Source organism: Larus michahellis, chromosome 9 (assembly GCF_964199755.1).
Source record: "Larus michahellis chromosome 9, bLarMic1.1, whole genome shotgun sequence".
Classification (NCBI taxonomy): Eukaryota; Metazoa; Chordata; class Aves; order Charadriiformes; family Laridae; genus Larus; species Larus michahellis.
In genome coordinates this window covers 23,812,145-23,826,570 of record NC_133904.1, presented here as the reverse complement: position 1 = coordinate 23,826,570, position 14,426 = coordinate 23,812,145, and the positions used below count along the sequence as shown (strand labels likewise).

At 58.7% G+C, this 14,426-nt stretch overlaps 1 protein-coding gene across 1 annotated transcript; it reads right to left on the bottom strand.

Moving 5' to 3' along the window:
* Positions 1-414: 414 nt before the first annotated feature.
* On the bottom strand, positions 415-11,374 carry LOXL1 (lysyl oxidase like 1). Its single transcript, XM_074601408.1, has 7 exons — positions 9,998-11,374; positions 3,296-3,404; positions 2,140-2,277; positions 1,654-1,810; positions 1,468-1,563; positions 1,155-1,270; positions 415-775 (listed from the first exon to the last, which is right to left on the bottom strand). The coding sequence occupies exons 1-7, from the start codon at positions 11,049-11,051 to the stop codon at positions 769-771; spliced, it is 1,677 nt and encodes a 558-aa protein (XP_074457509.1). The 5' UTR covers positions 11,052-11,374; the 3' UTR covers positions 415-768.
* Between the last annotated feature and the right edge of the window lie 3,052 nt (positions 11,375-14,426).

Here is a 14,426-nt window from a genome sequence, read left to right as displayed (position 1 = left end):
ACCCTCAAAAGCAACGTGTTTTAATGATTTCTGGTTTTAAAGCTCGTGAAAATAATAATAACAATAATATTAATAATAATAATAATAATAATAATACAAGACTTCCAGTCATCTCAAGGTTCCCTTCCTATTTTTAAAAGCCAAACGGAGGGATCAAGGTCCTCGTTAAGGTGATGGGTTTTGCAGCACCTTTGGTCTTAAAAAGAACCAGAGCATCTCGGCATGGCAGCCACCTTGAGAAAAGGGGGTCCAGCATCCCTGCCGGGGCAAGCACCCCCAAATCCGGGCTGGCTTCTTCCCCCCCTCCTCTATGGAGGCGGCATCACCGGAGATCCAATCCCTCCCTCCACCCCCACCCCTCCACCCCCCCCCCCCCAAAAAAAAGGGGGTTAAAAACTACATATTGCTAATATGTGATTTACAGCAATTTATACAGCATTTACCAGCCCCTGCCTTTATTCCAGCTAAAACTCGGCATCGGTTTCCTTTAGGAAATTGGGGGGAAAAAACCAAACAACAAAACAAAGGTTAAAAGAAAAGTTAAGTATAAAAAAATATTTCAAAGAGTCATTCTCGCTTCCCCTCCTTTTAACGTGAAGAAATGAGGGTGGTTTTGGTTGTTTTTTTTTTTTTGCGGGGGGGTTAATGTTTCTTGAGGAGCTGCTGATGGCTCCGGGGTCTCTGGTGGGACAGAGGAGCCAGCTCAGGCACTTTGTCAAGAGGGGGACAGAGGCTGGGGCAGGTGACGTCCCTCTGGCCCTGCTCCCATCAAGATCTGCAAGACAAAAACCACAAAGATTTGGGGAATGCGCTTAAGAAGACATTTAAAAACGTTATTTCAAAGGCCGAGGGTGCGGGGGGGGGGTGTGTGTGATGGGGGGGGTGGTGTGGGGGTTTCTTTTGAAACTGCTTTGTTCTTCCCCAGAATAACAGAGAAATTCAATATAAACACCCCAAAGGGAGCGAGATGTCAACCCCCCAGCCCCACCACTGGCTAAATCCAACTGGTTTTTGGATGCTTGGGCAGAAAACCCAGATGAAAGGGAGGAGAAAAGGGACTGAACCGCTCAGGTCTGACCCCCATCTCTGTTTTTTTTGTTTGTTTGTTTGTTTGTTTGTTTTGCCAAGGGAAGGACAGAGGGACAACTCCTTACTGGGAAATCTTGCAGTTTGTCGTGGACACGTAGCGCCCGGTGTAATGGATGTTGCACCTCACCACGTTGTTGGTGAAGTCCGACTCCAGGACGATGTATTTGGGGTTCACTTGAACCTAAAAATGGAGGAAAGGGAAGGAAAAACACCCTTAAAAACTACTAAGTGGGGAGACGAGCAGTGTCTAAAGCTGTTAATGGGATCACACTGAAAAAAAGGTGCGTGGTCCTAAACCCAAAGGTTGAGAAGATCCCAAGCCGCCCCCAAATTGGTGATGTTTGCCCCTAAAAAATCTCTCCTGAGGACCCTGGCCACCTTTAAGACGTAATTCCCCGGCTGCACGTCTGTGATATCGATCCACTGGCAGTCGATGTCGGCGTTGTAGGTGTCGTAGCAGCCCGGGCTCAAGCCCTGCAGGGAGAAAAGGGGGGTCAGGGTGCGCTTGGGGTGGGTGGTGAACCCCAAGGAGCCCTTTGAGCATCTCCCGCCCCCGCCGCCAACCTGGGTATGGGCCGTGCAGGCGTAACGCTTCAGGTTGCCGAAATCACAGGTGGTGTCCTCCAGGCAGAAGCTGGCCTTGTGGCCCTCGGCCACCTTCCTCCCCGTGGTGGCATCCAGCAGGTCGTAGTGGCTGAACTCGTCCATGCTGTGGTAGTGCCTGGGGACAGGGGGGGCCGGGATGACACACACAGTCATGGTGATCACCCCCCCCAAAACGGCGTCATCCCCTCCCCAGATGTGGTATTTGGGGGGCTCCCCATCAACCCTGGGTCCACACCAGCTTGCCTGCTCCCTCCTTGGGGACATTTATTGCTTGGTGGCTTTAGGGACATAGGTGTGAAGCAAGGTGACACCCCCCGCCCACCCCCAAAGATCTCAAAGCAAAGCCCCCCCAAAGAGGAGAAGCACCATTAAAAAAAGCCTTAAAACCGCCATGAAAAGGAAGGGTGATGGAGGGGAGGTGGGGGGACGACACACGACACTCACTGGTGGCAGCTGTGCCACTCCCAGCTGTGCCGGGGCCGGCTGGGCAGAAAGTCGGCCGTGCCCTGGTTCTTCACCCGCTGGGGAAACCGCAGCAGCACCCGCACGTCGTAGTCGGTGGTTTCGGGGGTGTAGGCAGTGCTGGGGACATCGGGGAGGGTCAATGTCAATGTCCCCCCCTTCCCTGCCCTCGGCCCGTGCCTCCCCTCAGCTCAGCCCTGGCCCCCCCCCAGGAGGAAAATCCCCAGCGAGTGCCTCTGCTGGGAGAGGTTCCTCCGCAGAAAAGGAGACGATGGAAAAAGACGAAGGAGGGAGAGAAGGTCCCCTGCCCTGCAGCGCCCACCAGACACCTCCCTTGGTGCTTTGCTTAGCTCTTTGCTTTGCCGTTTTCCTTTCCCTTCCCTTTCCCTTCCCTTCCCTTTCCCTTCCCTTCCCTTCCCTTCCCTTCCCTTCCCTTCCCTTCCCTTCCCTTCCCTTCCCTTCCCTTTTCCCTTCCCTTTTCCCTTCCCTTTTCCCTTCCCTTCCCTTCCCTTCCCTTTTCCCTTCCCTTCCCTTCCCTTCCCTTCCCTTCCCTTCCCTTCCCTTCCCTTCCCTTCCCTTCCCTTCCCTTCCCTTCCCTTCCCTTCCTTTTCCCCTTCCCCTTCCTTCCCTTATCCCTTCCCTTCCCTCCTCCATCCTTCTCCTCATCCTTCTCCTCTTCTCCCATCCCTCTTCCCTTTACTCTTCCCTTCCTTTTCCCCTCATCCTCCTTCCCCACCGGCACACCCCATTCTCCCCCCACCCATGCTCCCCTCCATGCCCACTCATCATCTCCCCAGGTCCCCCCCTTTTACCCCCCCACCATCTCCCCTTGCCCCCAATCCCCCCTCTCTCCCCTCTCCAGTCCCCCTGTCCCCTCGCCCCAGGATCCCTTTCTCTCCCCCAATGTCTCCCTGTCCCCTCTCCCCAAGAACCCCCTCTCTCCCCCCCACGTCCCCATCTCCCCTAGCCCCAGGACCCCCCGCTCTTCCTCCATATCCCCCTGTTCCCTCACCCTGTTCCCTTCTCCCCCAGCGTCCCCATCTCCCCTCGCCCCAAGACCCCCCTCTGTCCCCCCGCGTCCCCCTGTCCCCTCTCCCCAGGACACAGCCCAGAGCCCACAGCCCACAGCTGCTCCTACCTGGCCAGACACTTCTCCTCGGCGGCGCAGCGCAGCGAGTACAGGTGAGCTCGCTGCACGTAGGTGGACGCTTGCACATAGTTGGGGTCTGGCACCAAGTCGGGGAGACCTGCCAGGAGGATGGGGACAGCCCTCAGGGCTTGGGGACAGGGCCTGGGGACAGGGCTTGGCTTGAGGACGCAGCCAGCCCCGACCTCGTGGGGAAGGTTCGCTTCAGGGACCACCACGTTGTTTTAATTTTAAGCTGCAGACGGAAAAAATCCTCCCTTTCCCCTCCCCTTCCTCCCCCCGGGCTCCTGCTGGCAAATCCCAATCCTCCATTTTCCTACAGCGGGATCACTCAACCCGTCCTCCTGGAAGCAATTACACCCAGCCCTCTGAGGGGTTATTGGTGTCCCCCTTGAGCCCCCCAGCTCCCCGCCCCCTGCAGGGATGGGGCAGGGGGCGCGGAACACGACCCCCAAAAAGGGGAGTCCTTATCTCCTGCCCTGTTTCCTGATTTTCACCCCAAAACCAGGGTGGAAGTGGGGGCTCTGCTAACCCTAGGCCCCCCATGCCGTTATCCCTTCTCCCCTTTAATTGCTGCCGTTGCCCCATGCTTGGGGCTGAGCCGAAGCGAGCTGCAGACGGACCGACGGACGGACGGACAGACAGACAGACAGCCTCAGGGATGGGTGGGGGCTGCCTTGCTTTCCAACAGCATTACGGAGCTCAGCTGGAGCCGCCGCTCCCCCCCCGCCCCGAAGCAACGCCCTTTCACACCTCCCTTTCCAAAAGGCTCCTCCAGGATCACCACCCTGGAAAGCATCCTTACTTCTGCCCCTCAAGAAGGATCAGGATGGAGGGGGGGACGCTCCCCAGGTGCTCCATGCCTCAGTTTCCCTTTTCACAGCCCTCTGCAAAGCCAAACCCTGCTCTGCAACAACCTCTGCTTAGCGTCTCTCCTTCCTGTGAGCTCATCAGCCCGTCCCCATCATCATCCCCATCCTCATCCTCGTCCCCATACTTATTCCCATCCTCATTCCCATCCTCATCCCCACACTTGTCCCCATCCCCATCATCATCCTTATCCCCATCCTGTCTTCATCTGCAACGCTGTCCCAATCCTTGTTCCCATTGCCCTCCCCATCCCCATCCCCATGTTCATTCCTACCTTCATCCCCATCCTTATGTCCATCCTCATCCCCATTCCTGTCCTCATCCTCACCCCTGTCCCCATCGCCTTCCCTCTTCTCATCCCCATCCCTGTCCCTGTCCTCATCCCCATCCTTATCCCTGTCCTCATCCTCATCCCCATCCTCGTCCTCATTCCCATCCCCATCACCTTCCTCATCCCCATCCCATCTTCATCTGCAACGCTGTCCCGATCCTTGTCCCCATTCCCCTCCCCATCCCCATCCCCATGTTCATTCCTACCTTCATCCCCATCCTTATGTCCATCCTCATCCCCCCTCCCTGTCCTCATCCCTGTCCTCATCCCCACCCTTATCCCTGTCCTCATCCTCATCCCCATTCTCATCCTTATTCCCATCATCATCTTCATCCTCACCCCTCATCCCCATCCTCATCCTCATCCTTATCCCCATCCCCATCCTCATCCTTATCCCCATCCCCATCCCCATCCTCATCCACATCCCCATCCCCATCCTCATCCCCATTCTCATCCTCATTCCCATCCCCATCATCATCCTCACCCTCACCCCTCATTCTCACCCCTCATCCTCATCCCCATCCTCATCCTCATCCTCATCCCCACCCCCAGCCCCAGCCCCACCTTCATCCCCATCTATATCCCCGTCCCTGTCCCCATCCCCACTTTCATCCCCATCCCCATCCCCATCCCCATCCCCATCCCCGTCCCTGTCCCCATCCCCACTTTCATCCCCGTCCCCATCCCCGTCCCTGTCCCCATCCCCATCCCCTTTCGAGGGACCGGGAGGCTCCAGCCCCATCCTTTCGCAGGGGCAGCCAGCGAGACCCTCCCCACGGCGGCGCCGCCAGCTCCTCCCTTTGCACCCCGACAGTTTCCAGCACGTTTCCTTTGGGGTTTTGATTGGCGGATTTATTTTTTTTTTTTCTCCTCCCCCCCTCCTTTTTTTTTTTTCCGTGGGCAAATAGAACAATGCCTTCTTGTTTCTTGGCCTGCCTTCCCTCGAGGGATCACGTCACTCCATTGGAGTTCGTTTCCTGCCCCGCTTGCTTGGTCATCGCTGCTGATGTAATACCCGGGGGAAGGCGGGAGGGGGGGGCCGCACACGCCAGGGGGAAAATCAGGAGAGCTTGGAAGGACTTCCCCGCCGCCCCCCCCCCCTTAAAAAAATTAATAATAAAAATACCAACGGAGAGGGACCCCTGGGCCCCGTCCCGCTTGCGCGAGGAACATTTGTCATCATTTAGAAAACAGCTTTTCCTCCCCGCTGTTGTTTATAATAAATTCTTGGAAGCTCCGGAGAGAAACCCAACTCCTTTAACCAACGGGGAGTTTTATTTTCCCCCCACGATGAGGCTCACCCTGGACAGTCCCCTTTGTTATTGTAGGGTCTCGCGCTTGGTTTTTCGGCTCCGGCCCAGCAGAGAAGGGTCAAACCGCAACCGAGCGCCAGCACCGCTGGGGTTAATGGGATGGCAGGATCCGGCTCCAAATGTCCCCTTATCACAGCAGGGCACCGAACTGTCCCCATCCGGGGCTGGCCAAATCCTGCTCTTTTTTTCTTTTTTCTTTTTTTTTTTTTTTCCTTTCTCTTTTTTTTTGCTGAGCCAGCACTTTTCCACCTCCTGCGAGTCAAGGGGCCTGGCAGTCCACATCCCGTCCCCCCCCTGCCCCTCTATCGCCTCCAAAAAGGGACAAGCACAGCAAGAAAATGTTTGTTTTTCCTCCTCCGCCCCTTGGCCTGCCCCGGGGAGCTGCCAGAGAAGATTTCCTTCTTATTCACCGTGAAAATTAGAATAATAAAAAAAGGCAGGCCCGCTCCCTGCCGCGCTGTTTGTGCAGGTGTGCAGGACTTAGCTGAAAAATCCCGGCTCCAGCAGTTTTCCGAGGGGGCGGCTGCTTTGCCTCCCTGTGCCCAGTCCTGCAGGGACCACCGAAGAGGGTGGCTGTGAGCAGCGGGGATGGGGATGTGGGGACAACCCCAAGCGACTGAGACAGACCCCTCCATCCCCCCATCCCATCCCTGAAGCGTCCCTCCTCCAGCACCTCCTGGTGCACCCCTTCATCCCATCCCATCCCATCCCATCTCTGCAGCATCCCTCCTCCAGCACCTCCTGGTGTACCCCTCCATCCCATCCCATCCCATCCCATCCCATCCCATCCCATCCCATCCCATCCCATCCCATCCCATCCCATCCCACCCCTGCAGCGTCCCTCCTCCAGCACCTCCTGGTGCACCCCTCCATCCCAGCCCAGCCCAGCCCAGCCCAGGCGAGCCCCACTGAATCTTCTCGGGATCCCCAGTTGGTTGTTAAATACCTGAAGATAGCAACAACATCAACCCAAACCCACCCCTGAGCCCGCAAAAGGAAGACTTTCCCAACAAGATTGTCATCTCCTGGCCCAGGTGCCCCATCCATGGGTGACAGCATCCTCAGCTGTCACCACAGCCACCATAACTCAAGCTTAGTGGGTATCAACACACTCATCACCCCATGGGATTTCCAAAACCCATTCCCATTCAAAAACCAACCCCGGACAACCCGTTCTTACAAGGGCAAGGTGAAAAATCCCGCTGGAGATGGAGGAAAACTGAGGGGAGGGGTCTGGGGAGAGGTCAGGGTGAGGAAAACCCTGGAGATGCCTCCTGGGGATCGGCCAAGAGTGGGGAGCACTGGTAAGAACCTGTACCTTGGTTAAACCCCGTGAGGAGGGGTGGGCTTAGATGCCATGTGGGCTTGGCTTTCACCAGCCAAGGCCTCCTTTGCACGAGATGATTTGGCCCCTGGGCAAGACTTGGGTGACACTTGAGCCCTCTGCAGTGGTTACGAGCAGGAGATCTGAAGACTTTTGGTGTCTCCTCCCCATGTCCTTGCCAAAGCCTGGTCTCCTGCATTTATCCCCCTCTCCTGACCAAGCCACACATGATGCTCCTCTCCAATGGCCTGGCCCCCTATAGATTTAGGGCTGGAAGCTATTTCAACTCTCATCTTCCAAAGTATCTACATCATCTGGTTTGGATGGAGGGAGGTGGACAACCCACGATGCTCACGCAAGCCCCACTAAACCCCCTCGTAAAAGACAGTGGGATCTAATTGCTTAATTAACCCCCCAGGTGCCCCAGCGAGGGGCCAGGAATGCCTCACATTCCTGGCGGAGCCGGGTGGGATTAGGAGGCTCTTAAAGAGCTTAGCCGCATAATTAACATCTGATTCGGCTTTATAAAATGTTTTGATCAATTAAGAAACCTGCCTGGAGGGTGGCCCTGCAGGTGACAGGCTTGGGTTTTTTTTTTTTTGGTGACCGCCAAAGAGGTGACAGCTTTGCCCAAACAAAGCTTGGCTGAAGAGAGCAGGAGGTGACCCAGAGGAAAAGCCAGGCAGTGTGGTGACCCCAGAGAGCTGGGTCTGGTCAGACGATCTGTATTCCCTTCTTTAGATTTATTAAGGAAAAATGTGAAGAAAGAGGCTGGGGGCTCCTGCACCAGGAGGTGGGTGTCTCACTGATGGGCTTGTTGGCCAACGGGGATTGTCAACCCCCCAATGAATATCCCGTTCCCTCCATCAGAGCCACAGCACTGCGGGACTACCACCTCCTGGCCCAGCTTCCAGGGATCCTTGAAGGACACAGCCTTTGCCAACAGGGAGGAGATAATCTTGGCAGGCATCTTCCCATTTCCCTCTGCCTCCTTGGGTCATCTGCAGGGCAGCCGTCCCCAGGCGTCCCTCCCCAGAGACACGGGACCACCAGCATCCTTCATCCCTGCATCCTTTGCCCCTCCATCCCTCATCCCTGCATCCCTCATCCCTCCATCCCTTGCCCCTCCATCCCTCATCCCTGCACCCTTCATCCCTAAATCCCTTGCCCCTGCATCTCTCATCCCTGCATCCCTCATCCCTCCGTCCCTCATCCCTACACCCTTCATCCCTCCATCCCTTGCCCCTCCATCCCTCATCCCTGCACCCCTCATCCCTAAATCCCTTGCCCCTGCATCTCTTATCCCTGCATCCCTCACCCCTCCCATCCCTCGCACGGCAGGAGCGGCTGCTCCCGGCGAGGCGGGCAGAGATCCGGAGGAAGATCCTCTCCGCAACAAACCCTGTCCCCAAGCTCTTTCCCACACATCGTCAGCGGGGCCGGCTGGACCACGGGCTGACCCGGCCCGGCTGCTCTCACTGTGTTTACTCGCTTGCACGCAACGGGGCAGGGCTGGGATGACCGCTTCCCCCAGTACAAACCCTCTGGGACGGGCTTTTCTCAGAAAACCAGGGATGGGGCTGGATGGGTTCTGTGGTCAGATGGGTCAGAGGCTCCAGCTGAGATGGGTTTCCCAAGGGACAGGCAGGGAACACCATCCCCCAGGCTGCTGCTCCTCCTCACGCCCTCCAGCCTTGCTTCCAATTTCACCACGGAGCAAAAAACACTCTGGGCCAGCCTCAGCCAAAAGCCACAGGATTTCATCAGGATTGGGGTCGGTAGGACGTGAAGTGATGGCATCTCCGCTGTGACCTTGGTCCCCTGCTGCGGCCCCGATGGGGGTGATCAGCCCAAGTGAGGCAGCACCGATCCCCCCCACCCCCTCACCCTCCGTGAATCGAGTCTGCCCTGGCACAGGGCACATGGCCAGGATGGCCCGGGGCACAGCACGGTCCTACCCCAGAAGCACGGTGTGTCCCCAACCCACAGCATGCAGCCACCTCACGGATGCAGGATGGCCTGGGATGTGGCATCCAGCCACCCCGCACAGACAGAACAACCTGGGACATGGCACAGAGCCACCCCACGCAGGCAGGATGGCCTGGGATGTGGCATCCAGCCATCCCGCACAGGCAGGACAGCCTGGGACATGGCATCCAGCCATCCCACACAGGCAGGACAGCCTGGGACATGGCACAGACCCATCCCACCAATGTGGGATGACCTAGGACATGGGGCGTAACACCCCTCCACGCCTGTGTGCCCCCATCCTACAGCACAGACCCACCTCACAAGCATGGGATGACCTGGGACATGGCACAGACCCATGCCATGAGTGCAAGATGACCTGGGATATGGCACGTAACCCCCCATCCGGCACAGTGTCCCCCCCATCTCACAGCACAGACCCAAGCCACAAGCGTGGAATGACCTGGGACATGGCACAGATCCACCCCACAAGCGTGGGATGACCTGGGATGCAGTACAGACCCACCTCATGAGCATGGGACGACAGGGATGCAGTGCAGACCCACCCCACGAGCGTGGGATGACCTGGGACATGCCATGGGCCCACCCCAAGCCCAGACCCTGCTGGGAGTTGCTCCCGTGCACCCTTTCCCTTTCCCTCCCCGTTTTTCACTGCTTCAATCATTCCCAAAACATGTAGGGTCTCCAGCAGCCCCAGGCCCTCAGACATTTGTCCCCATATCACCAGGGCAGCATCCTTGGAGAGCGACTGGTTCTCCAGAGGGGCTCTGCCCTCGGGGATGCCTTCTCACCGGGTGATGAAGCACCCAGGGCACCATCCCACCCGAGGGAGCTGTCACGCGTCCCAAGGTGCCCCCAAAACTTACCCCGTCCGCCGTGGCTGGGCCTGTAGACACTGCCCACGCTGACCCGGGCTTGGTTATCAGGGACAGCTTGCGGCATTTCGGGGCTCCTGGCGGGCAGGTAGGACTCGGAGCGAGGAACCCCGTAAGGCTCCAGCGCCCGAAAAGGTGGCTGTGGCTCATAGGGTGGGTACTGGCCCCCATACCCCGTCCCGGCAGGAGCTTGAAGGTTATCGGCTGATGCGATACCGTGGCCGGCGGGTTGCTGGTTGGGGTAGGAGTCCAGGCCGCCTTGCTCCGGTGAACCCCCGGCATCGTGATACAAGCTATGGGAATACCGGCGGTCCAGCCCATCAACCGGTTGAGGGGCGGCGGGCACGTAGGGGCGTTCGGCCGCCGGGTAGTAACCCTGGGCTCTATAGGGGTTCTGCTCCTCCCCATAGTCCTCGTAGCGTGCCCGGGGTTGGAAGGGGTACACCACGCTGGCGCCCGCTGCTGCCGAAGCCACGGCTGCCCCGCCGGTGCCGGTGCTACGGTAATAGGTGAACGTCTCGTCGTACGCCCGGGGTGCCTCGTAGGGCTCGTATTGGGGGGCGAAAGGGAACTGGGGGTACGCCGGCTGCCCGACGGAGGCGTAGGCGAAGGATGAGGATGAGGCGGAGGAGGAAGGTTGGCGGGAGCGGCCGGCGGGCCGTACCCGTTGCGACGCCGTACTATCGCCCACCGGTCCTTCACGCCAATTTTCGGGCACCTGCCCGAAACCGAAGGGATGCCGCGTTTGTCCCCGCACCGTCTCGGAACCCGGCCGCGGCGGGAGGGCCGGTGCCTGTCGCCGGACGCTGCCCGTTCCTCCGGTCACCGCTCCCGCCAACAACAACCGGTTGCCTCCGGGTCTCTCTTGCCCCGCCGGGACGTACTCGGCGCCGGTATTAAGCAAGCTGTAAACGCGGCCGTTGTTCTCCCACTGGATCAGCTGCCTCCAGGGCTGCCCGCCGCCTGCCTGCTCCTGCCCGCCGGCCAGCAGGCAGAGCCCGCAGCCCAGCGCTGCCCACAGCCCCCAGGTTCCCCGCCGCTCCATCCCGCTAAGCCGCCAGCCCCGGCGGAGCGGCTCCCGGGGCGGGCGGAGCGGCCGCGCTCCCCCGGCGGCGGCGGCGGCGGCGGCGGCGGCGGGGAGGGAAGCGGAGCCGGGGACGGGGGGACGGGGGGTGGGGGGGGAACAGCGCTGCCGGGTCCTAGGAGCCGCCTCCAGCACGGATCCTGCCCACCGGGAACAGGGAGGAAGGGCTTGCAGGGTGCTGGCTGCACGCACGATGCATCCGCTCGGGATAAAACAAAACGAAACAAAAAAAAAAAAACCCAACCCTGAATTTTCGGCTTTTTTACACTTTTTTATAACCCTGGCGCAACGCAAGCATTCGAAATTTGGGTCGAATTCTGCGGGTTTTGGTCCCAGGAACAGCCTCCGGCACGCAGCCTGCCCACCGGGAGCCGGGAGGAAGGGCTTCGGGGTGCTCTCGGGCTAAAAGAACCCGAAATTTCGGCTTTTTCACACTTTTTTATAACCCTGGCACAAGACACACTTTCAATATTTTGGGTCGAATTCTGCGGGTTTGGGTCCCAGGAACAGCCTCCGGCACGCATCCTGCCTGCCAGGACTCGGGCTGCAGGGTACTGGCTGCATGCACAGTGCATCCACTCGGGATAAAAGAACCTGAAATTTTGCCTTTTTACACTTTTTAACCCTGGCACAATGCACACCTTCAACATTTGGGGGAATTCTGCGGGTTTTGGTCCCAGGAGCAGCCTCCAGCACAGATCCTGCCCACCGGGAACAGGGAGGAAGGGCTGCAGGGTGCTGTCTGCATGCACAATAAAATAAAAATAAAATAAAAAAATATAAAAAATCAGCTTTTTACACTTTGTTTTTAACACTGAAATGATTGACGCCTTCAAAATTTGGGGGGAATTCTGTGGGTTTTGGTCCTAGGAACCATCTCAGCACAGATCCTGCCCACCGGGAGCTGGGAGAAAGGGCTTCAGAGTGCTCTCAGAATAAAAAAACCCCTGAAATTTCGGATTTTTTTTAACCCCGGCACAACGCACACCTTCAAGATTTGGGTCAAATTCTGCGGGTTTTGATCCCAGGAACCACCTCCGGCACACATCCTGCCTGTCAGGACACGGGCTGCAGGGTGCTGGCTGCACGCACAGTGCATCCACTCAGGATTAAAAACCCTGAAATTTTGGCTTTTTACTTTTTTTTTTTTTTAACCCTGGCACAAAGAACGCCTTCAATATTTGGGTCAAATTCTGCGGGTTTTGGTGTTATACGATGGCCTCAAAATAGGAGCTGGGCTTGTGGAAAGCATTGGCAGGGCAACACGCTGCAATCCTGCCTCGCGCCACTGCTGGAAGGACCCCTTTTTCCCCCAAAGGGACCCAAATTCACACCAGTCACTGCCCCACGCAGAGGCCTGACACCAGGGTGAGGGCCTGGACAAGCTCCTTCACTCCCTCATAAAAGCTTTTCATAGGTCTCAAAGAGGAAACTGCCAAAAAATGGGGCTTTCCCCCCCCAAATTTATGTCTCTGTGACAATGTGGGTTTCTTTCCCTTGATATTGTTTCCCATATGAGGACAGACCCTGCACAAAATGTTTTTAACAAGCTCCAGGGAGGAATAGAACTGGAGACCAGTTCCTAACTCAAGGCTGGAAGTATTAAACAAAAAGGGGAGATTTGAGGAGCGAATTTGTGGTGGGTCCCCAATCCCGCTGCCAGCCGGAGCCGGCCCCTGCCAACCCCAAATCCATCACCGGAGCCATCGCCCCAGCTCGCTCCTCCCCGCATCACCTGTGCAAACAGAGCATCTGGGCCTTGTCACCTCGTCCTCCCCGGGGACCCCCTGAACCCCCCCCCTACCCCCTCAGCCTTTTTACAGCCCCACGACCCCAGCCTGGCATCCCCAGGGGGATAATTCGGGGCAGAAATGAGTCTGTGAAAAAGAATTGCAGCATCCTTCCCTCCCTCTTCCACCCTGGGGAAACTGAGGCAGCACCCCAAAAGGCAGAGTGCCGCCCCCTCACCCCCCCCCACCTCCCCCCAAATCCCTGCCACCCCCCTTTCCCTGGAGCTGCCTTTGTGCTGCCCCGACGCTTTCCTGTTGCTTTAAGTCCCGGCCGTAGGGACGTGTGTTTTCCACGTGTAGATTTTTCCTTTTTCCCCTTCCCGCCCCCCCCCCCCCCAACTCCTGCCGCTTTCCTTCCCAGCCCCGAAGCCGGGTGTGGGGGGGTGGGGGATGGAGCCAGGATGGAAGCCAGGGCCCAAAGCCAGCCTGACCACGGCGGGGATCCCGACACCGCACCTTCCCGGAGGGCCTGAATCCCCTCTGTGGGACACACGCCCCCCCCAAAAAAATCCTTGCATCCCCCAATATTTCTTGGCTTTTCCTTGCTCCCGCCCGCGCTCCTCCCTTCTCCCCGCAGGGACTGGAAATACCAGAGTTGATGTAATAGGCAGCACGGCGTTGGCCGGGAAGGAAAGCCTGGCCTAACCTCCTCCCCCCACGGCCCCACGGCCGCGCGTCCGTAGTGGGGACGGGGACACCGGAGGGGGGGGCTGGCTGTGGGTCTCTCCCCTCCGCATGCCCCACCTCAAGCCCCGCGCCCGGCCACGATTTTTTTTTTGGGGGGGGGGACACGACACAGGGCTTGGCGTGACGTGGGGACGCACACACACAATAGGGACGGGGTTTCCCCCACCCCACTGTGGGGTGGAGGGATGATGATGGGGGGGGCGGGGGGGGGAGCTCCCTATAGGTTTGGTTCAAGGGTGAGGGGGGTCCCAGGTGGCTCCACACCCCGTGCCGCTCCCCAGGCCATGAGATGTCACCAGGATGTGGTGGCCGAGGGGACAGGCTACCGGCCCCATAACCCTTAACGGCGGGGGGGGGGGGGGTGTTGGTTAAGGACGCGCAGGGTCCCACCCCACATCCCCACGGTCCCCAGGCGGGTTCAGCATCCCCAGGGAGGATGCAGGAAGGGGGTGGCATCTGTCCCAAAGCGGGACCCTGGGCCGCCAAGATGTGACACGGAGGGGGGGGGGGAGGGGGCATGTCTCGCTGTAGGGGGGGTCCCACCCCCACTAGATGGTGCCAGCAGCCCACGCTTGCGGTGCCACCGCACCTGGAGTGACAGCGGAGGAGACAGCCACCCCTGCGTGGCTTCTCCCACCCCAGCCCCACAGAAATCCCTTCCCCAGGTGGGGTGGGACAAGGGGGCAGAGGGGCTGGACACCCCCCCCCCCCCATTTTCTTACCCCCTGTTTTTAGAAGGGGGGGGTGGATGTGGGTGCCCGTTCCGAGCACCGGAGCTGGGGACGTCGTGGGGCGGCTCCCTAAAAAGTGGGTGAGGGGAAGCTGGGGAAACTGAGGCAGCGCTGGCCAGGGGCAGGTC